We start from the raw sequence: 21,525 nt of genomic DNA, 5'->3' as shown, positions 1-21,525 counted from the left end.
CAGCAAAGTGATGCCATCTGATTGGGAATTTGATAAAAGAAATCCGACGGTAAAAAGACAGCATTCAGGTGCAAGTATTCAAAGTTTTCATAGGCGGTTGGAATTTGGCCCATTTATAGCCCATTCTTGAATTCCAAAGTATGCACATTTTAGTCCCATATTGTATAAACTGGAAGCACACACGCACACACGGGCGTGCATTTTGCGCACGCATGAATTATAACTTGTGACGAGCATGGCGCGTACGTGTGCATTTGGTAGCCAATTGTGCAATATTCTTTTTTCTTTTTATTGCGATGATTTTGTTTTAACGTGATTAAATAGGCATTTAAAATCAGAGTTAAATATGACATTTTAATCTGGCGATTTAATGAGATTAAACGCCTGAGTTAAATGTGACATTTTAATATGGCAATTTAATGAGATTAAACGCCTAATTTGATTGGGATTGAGAGTCATTGAAAAAAAAACTCGATCAACCTAGGAGAAACTAGGTGGAATTATAGATAAAAAAAAATAGGCACCTAAATTCGCATTGAAGAGGACTCGAACCTGAGTGGTCTAGACATACATCAACACACTCAACCAACTGAGCTAGACTCAGTTCCCTTGATAGCCATTTGTAACAGAGAGAAACTGATAATTTTATGGCTATATAAGAACAGGAGACGTCCTGGTTGAAAAAGCTCTGATTTGGTCTTCTCATTTCCCCCCTATTTTCTTCTTCTCTTGCAAGTTGCTACTCTGAATTATTCTGCTGCCGCGACCTTGTCATCCTCATCTCTCGGTGTGCACCGAGGAGGAGGAGAGTGGGCTCTCCAAAACCGTTGCCGCGTAGAGTCATGCACAGGGCGGCAAACATGTTTTTGGGTAGCGTCTTCGTGCGACCGCTTGGTGTGTTCTTTATCGACTACATCTTCGTCCCGATACACATCGTCGATATCTACTTCAGCTACTTCCTCGAAGTTGACTATGTCTGAGGAGCTGCTTCCACGACATCAACCAGATCGCCCTCGCGGAAGCTCATGTTCTTCAACCCAACAAGTAAGTTATATGTGCAACTTTTATCATAAGTATTATCTTTTTTATTTGAAGTACATGGTATACCTGCTAGTTTTAGTGATCGCATCACGTTTATCTTATGTAGTTTTCCTCCTAATAAAATATGGACTTAATATTTGTCGCATATTTTTAACATTCCAAAAACCTGGTTGTGGCTTATTTTGTGAACTAGCAATGCCTGGTGCATCTGATGCTATGAAACTTGAGGGGTTTTCTGGTGAGAACTTCCGTAGGTGGTAGACACGGGCTATATTTTGGCTTATGTATTTGAGACTATGGTGGGTGATCCGCCCTATGTTCCCTCTTACGGTTGGAGAGGATGGACAACTTGAGAGTGCGAATAACCGCACTAGGCTGCCTTCTCACCATACTGGAAGATCACTTGTGAGACATGTATATGAATTTTACGTCAACCACATAGTTGTGGGATGCCCTGAGTAAAAGTATGCAGAGGCCAAAGCATGTCATTGGTTGTACACGTGCGAGAAGTTCTTTGACTTTCGCATGGATGATGCAAGGTCTATTATTGCGCAAGCACATGATCTGCGGCTCCTGGTTGGCGAGATCTCACACTTGGGTTGTGTGTTGCCCCCCAAGTTTGTGGTTGCAGCAATTGTTGCCAAACTTCTTGCTACATGGCAGGATTTTGCAACAATTTTGAAGCATAAGTGGGAAGAGATTGTTGTTGAAGATCTTATTGTTGCCCGAGATGTGGAGGAAAAAGTGAGAGCCAAAGATGCACCAAAACAGAATAATCAGAATAGTACAAACATCATTTAAAAGAAGACATATAACAAGAACAAGGGTCCTAAAGTGAGCAAGATAACTAGCTTTAAGAAGAAAACAAAGAAAAATGACTTGAAGAACATCACCTGTTACGTGTATGGTAAGCCCAGCCATATGGCCAAGGACTATCGTGACCGCAAGGACAGGAACATCGATCTTAACAAGAAGTTCGATAACGTGACCATAGGCAAGACCTCGACTTCAGGAGGGTACGGTAATTCTCCTATTGTTTATTCTGTATTCCAGTCCATCGACTAGAGGGTTGATACTGTGCTAATGTTTATGTATATTTTGATGTTTCCTTGTTTACTTCTTACTAGGTTGCAGGGGCTTCCTGCATCCTGATGGGGAACAGGTCGCGTGCTTCTATTCTTGGTGTTGGTACGGTGGATCTGACGCTTAATTCTAGGAAAACCATCCACTTGAAGAATGTGTAACACACTCCTGCAATAAACAAGAATCTGATCAAAGATTCTTTCTTGTGCAGGAGTGGGTATAAGCTAGTGTTTGAGTCAAATAAATTTGTAAAGTCTATATTTGGGACCTTTATAGGAAAAAGCTATGAAAGCAGAGGCTTGTTCCTCCTAAGTACTGTGGATTCTTGTTATATTGTTAATGTTGCTACTAGTTTGAATAAAAGTGTGGCCAATGTATGGCATTCACAATTTTGTCATATTGGTTCTGATATTGTTGCTAGAATTTCCAGGTTAGAGTTAATTCTAAAATGCAAAATAGTCAAAGATTTTAAGTGCTAATCTTATGTGCTAGCTAAACATCCTAGAAAACCTTTCAAGGGGCTAGAGATGGAGAAAAAATTGGCACCATTAGATCTGATTCATTCTGATTTATGTGAGATGAATGGAGTTTTGACTAAAGGAGGAAAACAATATTTTCTTACTTTTATTGATGATGCAACACAATATTGTTATGTGTATTTGCTGAAATCTAAGGATGAAGCATTGTGCTACTTTAAAATATATAAGGCAGAGGTTGAGAACCAATCAGAGAAGAAAATTAAAAGACTTAGGGATGATCGTGGAGGAGAGTATACCTCTAATGACTTTTCTAATTTCTGTTCTGAACATGAGATTATTCATGACTTCACACTACCTTACTCACCTCAATCGAATAGGGTAGTTGAAAGGAAAAAAGTGGACACTAATAGATTTGGTGAATGCCATGTTGGAGAGTGCCGATATGCCTAAGATGTGGTGAGGTGAAGCAATCTTGACTGCAAATTTCATCCTCAATAGAGTAATCACAAAAAGGTGTGAGAGTACTCCATATGAGGGTTGGAGGGGAAGAAAACCCAATGTCAGTTTTCTGCGAACATGGGCCTGCTTGGCCAAAGTCAACATACCAGAGCAGAAAAAGAGGAAGCTCGGGCCAAAAATAGTCGATTGCATTTTCCTAGGATATGCTCAGAATAGTCCTGCATATGGATCCTTAGTTGTAAGATCTAAAACTCCTGAGATTATTATTAATACAATAATAGAGTCTAAGGATGTTTCTTTCTTTGAGGATATCTTTCCTATGAGACCAGCAGGTAGTACTTCGAAAACTATGAACAACCAATTCAAGAATAACAATAATCTTGACTATCCTTCATCTGAACCAATCGAAAACACAACACATATATAGGATGTTTATGAGGAGGACAACAAATTAGTCACAGAGGCTCCATGTAGGAGCAAGAGACAAAGGGTTGAGAAAACCTTTAGTGATGATTTTATTGTATACCCCATGGATGATGTGCCAAGACCATTTTCGAGGCTTATGCATTACCCAATGCTGAGTATTGGAAAGAAGTTGTCCGTAGTGAGATGGACTCCATCATGGCAAATGAGACTTGGGAGATCACTGATTGTCTTTAAGGGTGTAAACCTATTGGATGCAAGTGGATTTTCAAGAAGAAAATGAGACCTGATGGAACAATTGAGAAATATAAAGCAAGACTTATGGTCAAGGGTTTTACCCAAAAGGAGGAGGAAGATTATTTTGACACTTATTCACCTATCGTTAGACTAACCACCATTATGGTGCTCATTGCGTTAGCTACTTCCTATGGTCTACACATTCATCAAATGAATGTAAAGTCAACTTTTCTCAATGGAGAGTTGGAGGAATGAGATGGTTTTGTGATTAAAGGGAAGGAAAATAAAGTGTGCAAATTATTAAAAATTTTATATGGCTTGAACGAAGCACCTAAGAAATGGCACAAAAAATTTGATAAAACCTTAACATCTAGTAGTTTTGTTGTAAACGAGGCAGAAAAGTGTGTATACTATCGTTATAGTGGGGCTCAAAGAGTCATATTGTGCTTGTATGTTGATGACATACTTATATTTGGGACAAGCACTACTATTATTGACAAGGTCAAATCTTTCTTATCTCGATGCTTTGATAGATCTAGGAGAGGCAGATGTTATTTTGAATATTAAATTGATAAAAAAAACAAGGATGGGATTACTTTAAATCAATCTCATTATGCTGAAAAACTATTGAGTCATTTTGGCTTTGAGAGTAGCAAGATTTTCCCTACGCCTTACGATGCTAGTGTAAAGCTTCGGAAAAAAATCAAGGCATAGGGAAAAATCAATTTAGATATTCACAAATAATTGGGTCCCTTATGTATCTTGCATAGGGAAAAATCAATTTCGATATTTCTTTTGTTGTGAGCAAATTAAGTTAGTTCATATCTAACCTAGGAGATGGTCACTGGGAGGCACTTGAGAGAGTGTTGCGCTATTTGAGAGACATAACGTCGTATGAAACTCACTATTATGGTTATCCTTCTATGCTCAAAGGATATAGTGATTCTAATTGGATCTCTGATGTGGATGAGATCACAACCACGAGCAGCTATGTGTTTACTTTGGCTGGTGCTGCCTTTTCGTGGAGGTCTTATAAGCAGACTATTTTGATGAGGTCAACCATAGAAGCTGAACTTGTAGCACTAGACACGGCCACTGTTGAGGCTAAGTAGCTTAGAGAGCTACTTATGGACTTGCCATTGGTTGAGAAACCAATACCGATGATCCTAATATACTGCGATAACCAAACAATGTTGACTAAGGTTATGAGTACTAAGGGTAACATGAATTCCTCGAGACATGTGAAGCGAAGGCTTAAATCTGTTAGAAAGTTGAAAAACTCTGGAGTAATTGCTATGAATTATATTTGCACTGAGAAAAATTAGCATATCCTCTTTACAAAGGGGCTTCATGGGGCGGCATACTCTTTTCCAATTTACTAAACAATGTTCTCCCTTCACTTGTTCTACTCCCTTCCATAGAAAAACTCGTCTTATTCGATCCATGCTTTTTATAGCCCACTTGTTTAGCTGAAAGATGGAGAGATGATAGATGGGTTGTGATGATAGAACCAAATCGGTGAGTGTCAACCATCCGACTCTCAAGTGAGAAGTTTGCCTTTCCAACCTGGAAGCTTTCCTGCCATTTTGCCAAGTAGTGGTTGCATGCCTAGCTTCCTCAACCGTCGTGTGGATAGAGGTAACCCTAAGTATTTGCAAGGAAAATCCTTCGGTTGGGCTAAGAAGATTTGCAAAATTTCCTCCATATTGAGGCCATTGCAACTTATGGGATATATCTCACATTTCTCCAAGTTTATAACTAAGCCCGAGGTCTTTCCAAAGATCTCCATAATGCATTTAGCAGCCATCATGTCTTCTTCATTTGGTGCAATGAAAATAGCATCATCATTAGCATATACTGAGATCCGCAACCGAGCTACTCTTATTGTGGATTGGGTTAAGCAAACCTCCAGCCAAGGCCAAATCAAGTAATTTTTGTAGAGGGTCAATTGCTAGGATGAAAAGCATTGGCGAGAGCGGATCACCTTGTTGAAGGCCTCTCTTGTGGAAAGCGGTCACCCGGTGTGCCGTTCAATAGGACACGGGAGCTAGAAGTAGAGAAGAGCAATACCATCCAATCACGCCATCATTGACCGAATCCTATATTCTGCAGAAGCTCTAGAAGATATTTCCAACTCACTGTGTCAAAAGCCTTTGCAATATCTAGTTTGAGAAATAAGGCTGGTTCTTCTTCATGTGTAAACTCTTCACCAATTTTTGAGTATACATAAAATTATCTTGAATGCACCTCTTCTTTATAAAAGCACTTTGATTGGCCTATTTGCTAGATATTTTGTGAAAATTTTAGCTATGTTGTTTATTAGACTAATTGGCTTGTAGTCTCTAACATGTCATGCATCTGGTTTCTTTGGCAGAAGGAAAATATTGGCGGTATCAATCGGATGAAGATGGTCCCCTATGAGATTATATATCTAATGTATGGCCGCCACCACATCATCTTTGACAATGTCCCAGCATAGCTTGAAGAAAAGGCCTATAAAAGCATCCGGACCGGCACTTTTTTGGATGGCATGTCCAAAATGATGTCTCTAGTTTCCTGCTCGTCAAAAGGCATTTCTAAATGAGAGAGGTTTAACGCATGCAGATCCAATGCCGCCCAATTTAGTGAAAGTTCCCTGTGCACTTTCCTTCCCATGTGTTCAGAAAAGTGATTATGAAGTTCATGGGCCTTTTCTTTAAAAACTCCCACATCCTTGCTGGGGGAAAACACAATAGCAGAATAGCGAATGGAATCATGGCGAGACGGTGAGGAGTCTGAGGAGAGAGAGAGAGAGAGAGAGAGAGAGAGAGAGAGAGAGAGAGAGAGAGAGAGAGATCAATTACCCGCTCTCTCCTGGCTCATGGATTGGAGGTTGACATGCGAGATTAGAGATGGCAATTTATCTCTATTACCCATGTACCCACGGGTAAATACCTGAATTTGGTAGGATATGGGCATTATTTGGTACCTACGGGTACATTCTTGGGCAGAAAATACTACCTAATGGGTAAATGGGTACTCGTGAAACAAGTCTGACAAGTGGACTAACCCAATCCTCCAAATCCTTATTCCTTTCCCAACTCTCCTGAGCTCCTAGAACACCCCGTCGCCTCCCAATCACAGCCCAATCATCGCCAGCTCTTCCCTACCCTGCCTCGACCAACCCTGCGCCACCCTGCCCTGCCCTGACCCACTTGGCGCCGCTCTGCCCCACACCGTCACCGCGAGCGCCGCCCATCCAATCATACCTGTGGGTGATAGGTTTGATGCCGGTTCTTCGCCTGCTGGCATTCACGGGTATACCCATAGACAGATAAAAACTGGTGGGCACGAGTATGAATTTATACTACCCGTACCCCGCCACACTCAAATTGCCATGTCATTAAGTACTTATAGAAAAGTCTCTCTCCGATATAAATTGGTGCTTAAAAAAGTTCAATTACCTTGTTAGCACACTTTAAACACCTGAAGCAAACTTAAGCACATTTCCTCCCTATAAGCACCCACCCCATTTGACTGTGACATAAATAAACCGGTTTTTTATGCAAGCACATATTCTAAGCACCTCATTCTACATACTCTTAGCGACAACCACTGGAGGAGGAGAGGGAGGGCGAGTGGTGACGGTGGCAGCATGATGTGTGATGTTTTGAGGTTTCACCCGAGCACAGGTGGGCTGGGCTGTGACGATCAAAAGTCCAATTTGCACGAACCGGCAAAACAGGATACGGTCTGCAGGTACGAAGCCTGCTAAGACCATCTCAGCGTTTGGCCTATTTGGTCGGCCTCTGAGATTTTTTATTTATACTTTTTAATTTAAAATGGAAAATTATATAGCTATTTTTAAAATTTTGCAAAAATAGACCTCTCTCACACTCAGTGGGGATCGCACATCCACAGGATAATAAGTTTAAAAATTATAAAAATACTACGTTCTAATGCTCTCACTTTCAAAATATTATCAAAATAGTCATAAAATAATCTGGAAAACAAATTTATGGTGTAGATGATGCTATAGTCTAGCGCTCCACAAATTTTAACTCAAACAATTACCTGTACAATGACAAATAAAAAATACAAGAAAAATTATCATCTTTGTTTCTCATCTTACATGTCATATTTTTGGCCGACAATTTGTGGAGAGATAGATGGTAGCATGCTATACACTATCATATTTTTTTAATAATTTTTGTGACTATTTTGGTAGTGTTTTGAAAGTTGAGAGCATTGAAATGTGGTATTTTTATAATTTTTGTAAATTTGGAGACGCTTATTTATGTAAATTTCAGTATAAGTTTGCAATTTTTTAAATTTAAAAGTATATAAATAAAAAAATCGCCTCTGGGAACGGGTCGGTGGACCATTCAGCCCAGCTATGTTCCGTTCACGGTTCACCGGCTACAAGAATCGCAATCCAGAGATCAATTTACGCATAGGGCCAGGCCCACCACCATCAATCTCCGGCTGGGAAGGGGGAATTGATTGAGAAAATTCTTTATTAGGCATCGGAATATAAGACAATTCTCTATTTATTATCTTATAAAATAATTTTTTTATTTGTCACTATTTCTATTTTCTATTCCTTTCTCACCACTTCAATTTATTTGACATATAGAAAAGACATATTTACCTTTGGGAGAAGAACGACGGCATCGGGCACGACCGCTGGTAGCTAATCGTAGTTTAAGGCTCTTTATAGGATGAATCTTAGAATGCGATCTACTCGAGAATGGTAGAAAATTTATTTATATTTCTGTATGGTTTTTGAATGCTGAAATTGGATAAATAAATCAGGAGATGTGAGTTTTTGAAGTCGTGTTGTTTGTAGATCATTAGAGGAGCTATATGGTTACATTGTGATTATCATTAGACATAGCAAAAACTAGAACAAATTTTTGTGATGAATACCAAAGTTATAGGAAAATTTTTAGATAGTTTTAGTGTGCTTATTTATTATGTTTTCTGTTGTAGAAAAATATATATGAAAATAACAAGGTAACTGAACTGTAGTAGATGTATCAATGGTATAGCTGTTTTTTAATACGATTTAGTTTAATATTCATAATAATTTTCAACTAGAAAATAGGTATATTAAGTACGGTTTCTATATATAAGTTGTCATATATGAATATACTTCTTAGTTGTAAGTTTTATATTTTTATACCATGTTGATAAAAAGTTGTTTAATATGTGTGACAGGGAAACAATACATTTAATGTGTGCGCGAAAGGCTACCGTCCTCTTTTTCAAAGTAAATGTATCTTTTTTATAGATCAAGTAAATGACAGTAATGAATAAGAAACTTTATTTTATAGAATGGTAAATAAAAAATAATCTTATCTTTTAATGGTAAATAAAAAAATTAACGTAGGAGACGACATGCTACCTCAAACAGGAAAAATAAAAAAAGGAAAAGGAACTAGAAAAATGATGACAAATCGAGATTGGAGACGCGGGGACTAAAACCCGTGCCTCTCTCATGCGAAGCGAGCCCTAAACCATATGAGCTACGTCCCCATTCTGATCCTACGATGTAATTAATTTAAATTTTTAATTGAGATTAATTAATGAACCACGAGGTACCCGTATGTATCCATCAATCCACGCATGACGGATGGAGGAGTACCACCTATATTACATGAAACATAGTAGTTGGAGCAAAGGGATTAGGAGAGGCATCTGTCTCACGAAAGTCCAATCAAGAGGGCTGTCACCTGTTAGCTCACATGATGTTGTGTCTATTCCTTAAGGGTATGTTGAATTGCTCCAATAATAGAGTTTTGTAGAGCGGTATTGTATAACTAGATCGAATGGAGTTATATATATTGAAAAAATGAGTATTTGATTTATTGTATTTAGACAGACTGAACTGATTTTTTATTTGATTGATTGAATGTAAGGCTGCATAAGTGGATGTAAAGTTGAGATTACGATTAGTTATTCGTATAAATATAATTTTATGATACTACCAAGTGGATCTGCCTGCATGAGCAGACGCAGAGCTTACATCCGTTTAGCCAGGATGAGATCGTATATTTACATCCGCTCATACAGGCGAAAACAGTGGATACAAACAACCAAATATACTTCTTTCTGAGATTATATGCATTCATCGAGCTAAATTAAAAAGAATTCAGACAACCAAACACACCCTAAACAAACAACTGAGAACCATGGATGCAGGTAACTAAACACACTTCTTTATAATATTATATGTATTTATCAAACTAAGTTAAAAAAAATTCAGACAATTAAATACACCTTAAACAAATAGCAAGAGTTTAGAGTGCTGCAGAGAACAAGCAAGCAAGAAATAGATCTATCAGCAGTAGGTAAAGACCAATAGGGGTAGAGGGAGAGAGGTTCTAAGCTAGGACGTCCTACATTTCGTCCAACACAAGGTAGCCAGTACTAACGTAATAGCCAAATTTGTTGAATAAATTTTGTAAAATTACAAATACTTTAATAAAATTATTATAAAACTATAGATTTTAGTATTAGTTTTATAAAATTACAGGTTTAATGTCAATTTTATCACAAAACTATAAATATTTTGACAAAATTATCGTAAAACTACATATTTAAACAATAATTTCACAAAACTACATATTTAGTGTTAATTTTTGAAGCGTCCTGGGTTACCTCTGGTGCTTAAAATTATTATTATACCAGTTCCTGATCAGTCGCTGGTAAATAAGATTTTTACAACAGATGATATTATAGTCATACAACACGAAGAGTGGTGAGAAGGATCCACCATCAGAAAAAATACATAAAGGATTCTCGCGGCAACAGAATTCATGTTATCAGAGAGCATAGAAGGAACAACATGAAGGCATGTCACTCTACAGGCAACTCAGGGTGGACACGACCGAGTCCTACTCATCAGCCTCACCGTCTGCTTCGGTGAAGTCTGGATTGTCTTCTAAAAGCACAAGCAAGACTGAGTACAAACATATTCAACAAGTCCCAACCCTTGGCCTACGGCAGGAGTATAAATACATGCATATGATATAGGTAAGAAATAAACTGTAAGGTTAATATTTACGAAAATACCAAATTTACACATGCAAAAGTGTATTTTTCAATAAGCAGTTTTATGAAAGCATCATATCAGTATTCTTAAATGAGGGGGGGGGGGGGGAGGCGTTCGGCTGTGGTGGAAGGTCATCAGGGTCCAAGTTTTAATATTATTGGACACTCCGTCCACGGCAATCCACGGAACATAGTCGGACCTATTCTCCAAAAATGGGCCCACCTTACCCACACACTCACCAAGGAAACACACGCAACCCAAGCTAATTGCTGTGACCGAACCATAACTCGTTCATGACCGTGGACACAACTATTTGAATAGTTTTATTTCTGCAGAGTGGTACAATTTACCCACAAACTGAGTTTGGTAACATACCACCATCATGGTACTGTGACTCAACAAAATCATTACCCACCACAACATCATCACACTAGCCTTCCACGGGAGCTAACCAGGGGCTCCTGACCTTTAACTAGGCCTCCGACCGAATCGCCAAGCTTGCACCTTCTTACACCTACTCTATAGTTTCCCGTTGCACACCTACCTCCGGGTGATCAGTAGACTAGCCGGCGGGGTTTAGACTAAGTCTTACCACATACATGATCGAGTGGCTGTACTGTGAAAACTAGGTAGGATGTCACATCAACTCTGTACTTAAACGAGCCAAGTCAAACATCTCCATGTGGAGTCTGCCAAACAGGCAACACTCCTCATGAAGCTTGCCACACAAGCAGCGCTTTAACTCCCAAGGCATTCGCAGCGGAACCCTGTTTTGCCCCAGCTTTAACTAGTTCTCGGTTATAATCAATATCCAACAAATTTTCCCATCCCACAACTCACATAACACCAAGCACCAAGTTTTACACAGTTTGCAAAGCTATATTTGGTTAAGCATGAAATAAAGTAGAGATTACAGTCCTAAACATACTAGTATCAAGATAATCATCTTAGCGTAAATAAAGTAGCTGAGACGATTGTCCTAGGGTTACCAAGATTATATTCAGGATAATCACAAATAGGCTGGCTAATGTACAATAGGACATAAGTAGCCCAACAATTTAAATTATGCCAGAAAGTAATACTTCATGCAATTAATATGTGGAAAAAGGCTGCTAGGGTGTGTGGTAATAAAACTGGGTTCAATATGATCAAAGGAAAATGGATAGAAACTTGCCTTTGTTGAAGTCCTCGAGGGGGTCCTGCTCGAAGTCTTGCGTTTCTGGCTCCTCCTCATCAAACTCTCCGGTTTCTAAAACGAGACACGTAGACAACAACACAACACACAAATAAATACAATAAAATACAATTATATTTTAAATAAATATGAATATATTATTAATGGATAAGGTTTGAATTTAGATGAATATCGGTGGAATAATCGTTGAAATCGGAGTTGAAACGGAGGAAATATGGGCTTTGGAAATTGGTCGACAATTTAAATCGAGAAAAGGATAAAGGGAGAATATTCCCATAATATTCTCTAGAAAAGCCGATTTTCAAGAAATTGAGAAAGGCTACTGTGCATGGCGTGCTAGCTCCAGTTTATGGGCTTCGTTTGCTGGGCTGGGTTTTGGGCCAAGGTGGCCTATTCAGCCCGAGGGGAGATAACATCTAGGGCGACGACGTTAGTCGGCCAGGCCTACCTATCAAATTTACACACAGAGAGAGAAGGGATCGCGGCTGCTCGGGTGATGGTGCGAGACGACGGTGTCACTGGGGCGGTGCAAGATGAAGGTGTCGAGGGGTCCCGCGGTGGAAGCTCGCTGAAAAACTCACCGTCGGCGGCTCTGGGCCTCGATTTGGATCGAGGAGTAGCCTGGGATGATCGTCTTGGCACGTCAAAGTTGGTGAGGGGGCATGTCAACAGTGGCGTCAGCCAGGATAGTGCTAATGCCTCGCTGGAGTTGGGAGTGGCAGCGGTTGATAGGGGAAACACACAGGGAGATAGGTTGGCTTCGGTTTGAGGGCATTGGAGGCTCATATGTGGTACAATGAAGGCATCTGCACACTTGTTTTGGACGGAGGAGCTTCCATGACGGCTGACGATGGTAGAGGAGCTCCGGCAACCATGGTGGCTTGGCGCTGGCTCCGGAGATGGGCGGAGGTGAGGGACAGAGGGGCTGGGGAGGTCGAGAGGGGTTCGGTGAAGCTTTTCGCGAGGCCAATTGACCGGCGGTGGTCTCTGGGGAGGGGGGTCGACGGTGGCACCGTCGGCGGAGGGGAAAGATAGTGAGAGAGAGAGAGAGAGAGGGAAAGAGGTGAGGGAGAGGGAGGCTGGAGCTTGCCTTGTGAGCTTGGTGGAAGGCGGTGAAAGGCAAAGGAGCAATTGGTTGGGCTTTTATAGCCGGGTAGAGGAACGACAGAGCTGGCAGCGAGGATCCACGACAGAGCTCTTCGCGTGGTACAGCATGGTGAATCATCAAGGGGGGGGGGGTGTGATGCCGTTGATGTAGAAGCTTGGACGTGTACAGCATGCGGCAGGAAGAGTCAAGCTCGTCAACTGAGGCAATGAGGTATTTATTTCGTGCGTGCGCTCGACCGATGGTGCTCTAGGCATGGTCGCCGCCCACGGTGGCAGTGGCAGAGGAGTGCCGGTGTGAACGGCGACTCCAACTTAGGTACGATGCGGCAGTGGCGGAGTTAAGCAGGTGGGTGGTAGGTGGCGGTTGGCACAGGCGGCGAGTGCAGGTGCTCAAGTGAGAGCTGCAGGCACGGGCGTGTGCGTGACAGGATCGGGAGGAGGACGAAGGGAGGGAATGGGCTGGCTGGGCCAGGCTGGCACATGGGGAAGAAAGGGAAAGGGAGAGGGCCAGGAGAGCTGGTCCATGGGAAAAAGAATGGAGAGAGGGAGAGAAAGATGTGGGTTGGTTAGAAAAAGGAAAAAGGAAAGGGGGAGTGGGCTGAGCTGAGAAAAAGAGATGAACTGAGCCCAAGAAGAGAAGAAAAGGTTTTGTCTTTTGGAATTAGATTTGAAATTATATTTGAGATAGTTTTAAATTGTTTTCTTTGGCAAAGATTTTGAAATTCAACTTTTGTCTAAAAACTGGGATGTTACAAACCTACCCCACTTAAAAATAATCTCGCCCTCAAGATTCGGAATCCTCCTTTAACAGAAAAGAAAACTCTTTCTTCAAGGCATCCTCTCATTCCCTTGTGGCTTCTGCTTCTGTGTGCCTGCTCCATTGTACTCGGCACAAACATACTGTTGATCCTCTGATTTGATAGGTGACAACATCTAAGATCTTTACTGGAACTTCCTAGTACCAGAGATCATCCTATAGATCCAGTGTTTCCATTGTGACATGCTCTTCTAGTATACCCAAACATTTCTTCATGTGGGAGACATGGAAGACATTGTGTACATCTGGCAACTCTTCTTGTAGCTATATCTAGTAGGCTACTACGTCAACTTTTCTCAAAACTTGGTATGGTCCAATATACTGGGGAGCCAACTTTCCATGGACTCGAAACCTTCGAGTTCCTCGTATTGGTGAGACCTTAAGGTTCACATTCTCTCCAGTCTTGAAGTTCAGATTTCTTCTTCTTTTGTCTACGTAGCTCTTCTGATGGGATTGAGCTGTCTTTAGTTTTTCTCTTATTTCTGCAACACGCTCCTCTACTTCTTTGACGAGGGCAGGTCCAAGCAAGGTACGTTCTCCAACTTCAGACCACATTAAAGGTGTTGTACTCTTTTTTCCATAAAGAGCTTCAAAAGGGGGACATCTTTAAGCTGGCTTGATAGCTATTATTGTACGAGAACTCTGCATAGGCTAGGCTCTTTTCCCAATCCTTTCTATAGGTTAGGGCATTAGCTCTCAGCATCTCTTCTAGGATCTGATTAACTCTTTCTGTTTGGCTGTTGGTCCGTGGGTGATAGACAATGCTGAATAGGAGAATGAGGAGGTTGCAGATTGAGTGCTTGCGTTCTGTTGACTATGTGATTCTCTAGTTGTGTTGATTTAGTTCTTGTTATGTGGTGACTATCCTTTTGTTTAGACTCTGGTTTCCATGTCCTGCCTCTAGTAATCATAGACTAGTTCTTCTTTCTTTTATCTGCATCAATACGTTTGAAACTATGTATTGATTATATTCAGTTACTCTGTTAATGAAAATTAGGTTTCCTCGCCTTCGATGAAAAAAGGCAGTACTAATGTAGGAACTCAGAAACCCACCGATCCATCCATCAATCATGTGCAGATGTGAGTAGTGGAGTAGTCACACCATTACTGAAAGGTTAAGGCAGTTGACACCCTTGTGTTTTCAGACAATGTCAATGAATAATTGATGATCGCCATTGCAGCACAGTGCTGGAAGCTCTTGGCCAGCTGGTTGGGTTGCTTTCTGAGGCTGCATTGATAATCCTCAGTAAATTATTGTGAGGGAGCAGAAAGGACGGCAAAGCAAACCCCTGAACGAGCAATAGAAAAGGAAAGCAACTCTTACTGATTTTGAGAGTAAATATATATCGAATTTTGATCTCTTGGGTGTAGATCGGACGTCCCAAATTAGCCTAGCATTCGTATAAGACCCATCGCCTCTCTCCCGACCCCGTCGCCTGCTCCCGACCTTGACGCCACCTGCCACACACACCACAGCCCCTCGCCTTGCTGTCGTCCTCTACGGCGCTAGAGCAGCTCGCCCCTCCTCTACCACCCCTCTCCCTCTGATCTCTCTTCCCAGCAACACCTCCCCACCCTCCTCCCTGAGCTCCCCTCTGCCACCACCTCCCTGCCTGGCTCTAATGATGCCCTCACCGCTGGAGCCGCCACCCTCCATCGTTACTCGTTGCTAACCACTACATCCCTGACACCCTCTCACCATCACTGGCCCATCATCGGTCCTCCGCCACCCGCTACAGGCGACACCTTCGCCACCTCACAACTCCACACACCACCCACAGCCACCGTCGGGCCGGTGGCCTCCCCCGGAGCTTCCTCTACAACCAGAGACCCTAAATCCCCCGTCCCCAAATCCAAACCCCAAATCCAACCCGAAACCCTAACCTTGTCGGAGCTCATGGAGGTTGGGGAGTCCAGGCACGAATCTCTTCGTCAATCCTGAGGTGAGGAATTCGACACATTTTACCCTACTAAATCTGTCGATAAATAAATAGCAATTTCCTAAAAAGTTTTTAAAACTAAACCCAAAATTTTGACTGTGACCGAAGGTCTGAACCTAGGTTAGGCAGGCTTTGCCGGGTTGATACACCTGGTACTTCTGTGAGCTCCTAGCTTTGGTCAAAACTCAAAAGCCTGGACATGCTCTATTAAATCTAACCAAAGGTCAATGCCCTGTTTGGACCGTGGAAATTGTCTCCCAAACCTGCGTGAATGAACTGCTTGCTGCGAAATTCTTTGAAAATTCAGGCCCGAAAATGTGAAGAGATGAATATTGCAAGGTCCTTCCCTGAAACACAGTATTGCTAATAATGCTTGTAACGGCTCAATCAGACACGCATGTGATGGTGTGAAGTGTCTCGCCTTCGGAGGAACCGATGGATTGGTAGGTCAGACCACATGCATGCAGGCTTCGATGATGCATCAGGACTAGCTTTTAGTTTAAGCCGATTGATTGCTTGTTTCGCAGGAGGGGCCATGAACAACGCCTGCCTACCTCCATGTGCATGCATGCTCTGAAGGTCGTAGCTAGATCGCAGCATGTGCAGCAATCAGAGTTGCAGAACATTATTTGCTTGGATCTGAGCTGGTTCTGTCTACGTACAAGGGAGACAGAGAGAGTTGCATGCTTCAGCCTGAAACTAACAAGTGATGAACGATGATCCATGACCAAACACTATCTTGGCTCGGTGAAGAAAAATCGCTGGCAAGGTCACAAGTTTTTTCTCCTAGAGGTTTGAGATGATCTATGTTTGATCTATACTCCTATAAAATACATGAGTTATGATAAAACCGAACGATCTTTATCGTTCATCCGAGTTGATCAAACGGTCATCGTATAAAGATTCTTCATATTTCTCCATTTAATCTCATATTAATTATCTTTTATATCTAAACGTCCAATATTTGTCTTCCATATATTTTAAAAATACATTCAATATCTTATCATTTGACTTCTATACCTAAATATACAATATTTATTTTCTATACATTGCTATATTATAGATTGATTCTATGTATGTAAAAAATATGTGCTAGTACGAAGAAAAGAAAGAGAAAGAAGGTTGTCCTTTTGCAATACTTATGGGCCGGAAAATTCAGCCCACCAAAGCCTAGTTTTGAACACAAAGCCCTATTTTTGGTGGTGATCCTTTATTAAGATATGAACCATACTAACTGCTTATGATTAGATGGCTAAAGAAAAAGAGTCCAATATAAATTAAGAATATAGGTGTTTAAATATGATTAACTATTTTGTTAGTATAATGTAAACCGTGATGTTTAAGTAAACATATTTGCAGTTAAAAAACCGATTATTTTTTCTTCCATAAGCACCTACTGTAAGCCCCCATTGTACCTGCTTGGCCGCTACATAAGGAGCCCTGCCCTGCCACTTCCCTCCCCAGCAATCTTGCTCCAATCCAGCCAAACTGCCGAAGCAAAGCTAGTGTTTTGGGAGTTCTTGCACGATGGTGAGGGACATGGATAACTGACCCGAGCAGGTCGACCTGATGCGATTAACGGAGGTGAGATCTGCTTCACACCAGATCTCCTAATCATTGTGGTTTTCATTGGGGGGCACGCGTTGTGGCAGATCTCTTTTGGTTCCTATGGTCTAATTATTCGTGGCGCATCTGGGCATGCTTGTGGTAAGGTTGCTGCTGGTTTTAGGAATTAAGTGCAGTGGTTGATGCTAAGATTTTTGTTTATTTATGTTTGTCGCTGTTTATGGTGCGTTTTCCAATTGAACAGCAATTGTGATTCAACTAGTAGTACTCCGTAATTTTTAATTCTAGGTTCCAAAACTGTTATCTGTTGTGCTACAGCGGTTTCTGGAAACTGGCACAACCGCACAGGCCGCCGGCTGGTACCAATCCATATGGTGCTAGTTTGAACAGTAGCAGTTGTTCTACTAAGCTTTAAGTTTACTAAACTTGAACCTTGTTATCTTCTTTAGATTCAGGATTCTGTAGGCCCATGACAAGTGTGATTTGTAGGATTCTTTATCGACCTATTACAAGAGAGTGAGCTGGACTGAGCTTTGCACAAAGAAAGATAAAAGACTATCCACATGCCCCCAAATATCTCGTCTAAATGCTCTCTCCACACCCCAAACTCCTCCAAGAAGGAAGGAAAACAAATCAAAAGGAAGAACTCTGCGCACCTCGCCTCAAGGGCAGAGCAACCCTTCACTCACCCAAGAACAAATAACATCGAAGCAAGAACCAAAGAAACAGAGGAAGAGGGTCTCTCTAAGCATTAGGCAAAACACACGCTTCACGTTGAACGCGCAGGTCACGTACGTGCATCGGTGCATGGGGCTCCTCGACCAGCTGTGAGACGACACGGTGGCCGGGCCGCGCCCGGACTCCGGCCTCGGCAAGCTCCGCAGGCACGCCTCCTTCTCCCCCTCTTCCTCCTCGGCGTCCGCGGCCGCGGCTGCGTCGTCGGCGGCGGAGGGGGCGGGCGGCGCCGTCGCGACGCGGAGCATCACCGTGCCTTTATATGTTTTTTCTGTAAGGAATAATTGGAAAACATTCCGAATAAAAGGGCGTATGTGTGCCTCATGTATGAAGACTACACTTAAATGTCTCAAATCTCATGCCTCCAATCTCAAAATTGTGTTGTTTTGAGATGTTTTGATATGCATGTAGTCAACAAGTTGAAATTTGACTATCAATATCGTTTTGAAAATGGCATAGCTAAATTTTTCTTGAAAAATAGTTAAAGTAGTGTGTTGGTGACGTACGGATGTAAAAAAGACACTCTTTTGTGACAGTGCCTTGCAGGATAACATGCATCATGATTAAAAAAAGGGTAAGCCAGTCCTACGTCACAGTGTGTTGCAAGCTGCTAAGCATTATTGTCTCTGATATATGCAAGCACTGCAATAGAGATGAAGGGTGTACTTCTTGCATACAGGATACAGCACTAAATTTGTGACGGTTAGATGTCGGAGCCACACATTTAGTCCATTTTCACTGCTTAATGAAGAGTATAAGCCATGCCATCCACCGTACGAGCAGATCAGAGCGAGCAAGATTGATGTGAGGGCGACAACCACTCGGGCGGGACCATCCGTGCATCACCTGCACCGGCGCCACGAAACGCACGGCGAACCGCTATGTATGCACTGAATTTTGTCGTCGCTTAGCAGCTAGCATACGTCAAAGATCCCGTCAGACATCACGAACTTAATCCTTTTTGGACCTTGCAGTACAAAGAGCACTGTAGTAGCATTGAACTTTCAGATAAACTTCGCCATCGACCGATTTGACGTCAGGAATGCGATAGACTGAATCATTGGTACCCAAAAGCATTAAACAATCAACCCCACGATAAGATATTTCTGTGGTAGGCCTGATTATAAGATATTGGTAACAAAAGTGTCTTATTGCATATCCACAACGCTCGGCCACGCGTTATCGCGGAGTGCTTTTTACACGGCAGCAGCCTGGGGAGGCATCTGCACAGTTACACAACAGCATTACCCCACTCTCTCTTCTAATAACCTCACCAGGTCATCACAGACAAGTTGCATTGCATGCTTTCCCTTGAAGGCTTCAACTACATCTACACGGTGACATGCACGGCACGACTTGACGAGCTTAGTTAGCAGTAGCTTACAGAATCAGCAGCATCTCACACAGAGATTTACAACAAAATTACAAATGCGAACAGATGTGACAGAGCCATCAGACGCTCTGAAAGAGGACGCCCCTTCTGTTCCGTCCTTCAGTTTGCGCTGCTGATGGTTTCGTTGTGCAGTCCTCGCCTTGAGCCCGGCCGGCCGGCTACTTCATCGGTCCAGTGAACTGATCACCACCCTGACGCGAAAGTTCCGAGACATACAGATCATAGATCAGATTATATCATGTCAAATCAATCAAGATGCATATTCCAGTCTTCATATCTGTGTTGCCGGGAGATCACCGTACGTGGCATCGTCGTACGTTCAGGTTGTAAAATATCTTTGGTAAGGTGATTACCGTAAGATATGCTAGATGTGCATGCGAAGCTAGTACTAATAAGAAGGGTGGTTTGTGTTTAGAGGCAACGCACGCACCAGTCGTAGACGGTGGGGCTCCTCGGCGTGCCGGGGGCATCCGCGCCGGCGCCGGCGCCGTCGGCCATCCTGCCTTTCCTGCGCAGCTTCTTCGCCCATCCCTCCCCCTTGGGCGTCGTGGCTGCACCATGAGAACATACAGATATTGACAAACATCAGCCGCGTGCTCGGGGATTTAAACCACGTACGCCAGGTAGCATAGATCTGCGATGGATCTCCAAAGTTCTGGACTGATCAGGTACATATACAAAAGCAGCAAACTGCGATTTTGTTCCTGTTTTAGCTAAGCACTTGATCCAAAGTTTAGTGCAATTATTAACCTGGCTAGTTATCTGCATCATGCATATCTTTTTGATCATTAATCCCAATCCCATGAACGTTTAGGCCGCCAACCGTACCGATCTAAAGCAGCATGCATATGAAGCTGCCCCAAAATTTGTATCAAAAGTATGTAGATTAAGGGCTGATATGAACCACAAAAAAGAGAAGAGTTGGAACATAGAAATGAAATGAAACAATGAAAACAAAGAATCTGGCAAGGCAGGCCACCTGCGCCGAAGGGCGAGTCTGGGGCGCCGCTGGCCGGGGACGACGGCGCGGAGCTGGACTCGCTGCGCGGCGACGTCACGGACAGCGCCGGCGGCCGCGGCACGGTGATGCTCCGCGTCGCGACGGCGCCGCCCGCCCCCTCCGCCGCTGCCGACGCAGCCGCGGCCGCGGACGCCGAGGAGGAAGAGGGGGAGAAGGAGGCGTGCTTGCGGAGCTTGCCGAGGCCGGAGTCCGGGCGCGGCCCGGCCACCGTGTCGTCCCACAGCTGGTCGAGGAGCCCCATGCACCGATGCACGTACGTGACCTGCGCGTTCAACGTGAAGCGTGTGTTTTGCCTAATGCTTAGAGAGACCCTCTTCCTCTGTTTCTTTGGTTCTTGCTTCGATGTTATTTGTTCTTGGGTGAGAGAAGGGTTGCTCTGCCCTTGAGGCGAGGTGTGCAGAGTTCTTCCTTTTGATTTGTCTTCCTTTCTTCTTGGAGGAACAAGGGGTCAGGGGAGTTTTATAGAGGAGTTTGGGGTGTGGAGAGAGCATTTAGACGAGATATTTGGGGGCATGTGGATAGTCTTTTATCTTTCTTTGTGCAAAGCTCAGCCCAGCTCACTGTATCCGGTCTATAGCGCCCGTATCGGATTCTTCGTACCTTGCTTTTTCTTTTGGCCGGGGGAAGGCAACTCTACAATACTCCGTCCGTTCAAACTTTGTGTATTTTAATTAATATTTTAATTAAATTATAAAAAATATTTAATATATAAAAATTATATAATTAAATTTATAATCTAAAATAATTTCACACTATATATTTTTTACTATAAATTATATATTTTGTGAGAAAATTTTAGTCAAAATTTAACTTCGATGGCTAAATCTAAAAGAAATACATATGTATATTATTTCTCAATGGAGGGTGTAGGATGTAAACATACGAGGGTACCTATCTGATACCTATTTATGTGTTGATTATCTTATCTATTTTATAATTTTTTATCTTCATATCTAACATGAATCTCAATATAAATAAACGACATTTATAGCT

At 42.3% G+C, this 21,525-nt stretch overlaps 2 protein-coding genes across 2 annotated transcripts; both read right to left on the bottom strand.

The window, feature by feature from the left end:
- Positions 1 to 18,022: 18,022 nt before the first annotated feature.
- Positions 18,023 to 18,481, bottom strand: LOC133897203 (uncharacterized). The gene has a single exon (XM_062337844.1). It carries the CDS (start codon positions 18,364 to 18,366, stop codon positions 18,046 to 18,048), a length of 321 nt encoding a protein of 106 aa, XP_062193828.1. The 5' UTR covers positions 18,367 to 18,481; the 3' UTR covers positions 18,023 to 18,045.
- Positions 18,482 to 19,249: 768 nt separating this feature from the next.
- On the bottom strand, positions 19,250 to 20,981 carry LOC133897201 (dormancy-associated protein homolog 3-like). Its single transcript, XM_062337843.1, has 3 exons — positions 20,491 to 20,981; positions 19,942 to 20,062; positions 19,250 to 19,702 (listed from the first exon to the last, which is right to left on the bottom strand). Exons 1-3 carry the CDS (start codon positions 20,771 to 20,773, stop codon positions 19,675 to 19,677), a joined length of 432 nt encoding a protein of 143 aa, XP_062193827.1. The 5' UTR covers positions 20,774 to 20,981; the 3' UTR covers positions 19,250 to 19,674.
- Positions 20,982 to 21,525: the final 544 nt, after the last annotated feature.

This window comes from Phragmites australis, chromosome 17 (genome assembly GCF_958298935.1).
Source record: "Phragmites australis chromosome 17, lpPhrAust1.1, whole genome shotgun sequence".
Lineage (NCBI taxonomy): Eukaryota > Viridiplantae > Streptophyta > Magnoliopsida > Poales > Poaceae > Phragmites > Phragmites australis.
Note: the sequence above shows the minus strand (reverse complement) of the source record. Positions and strands in the feature narration are given on the sequence as shown.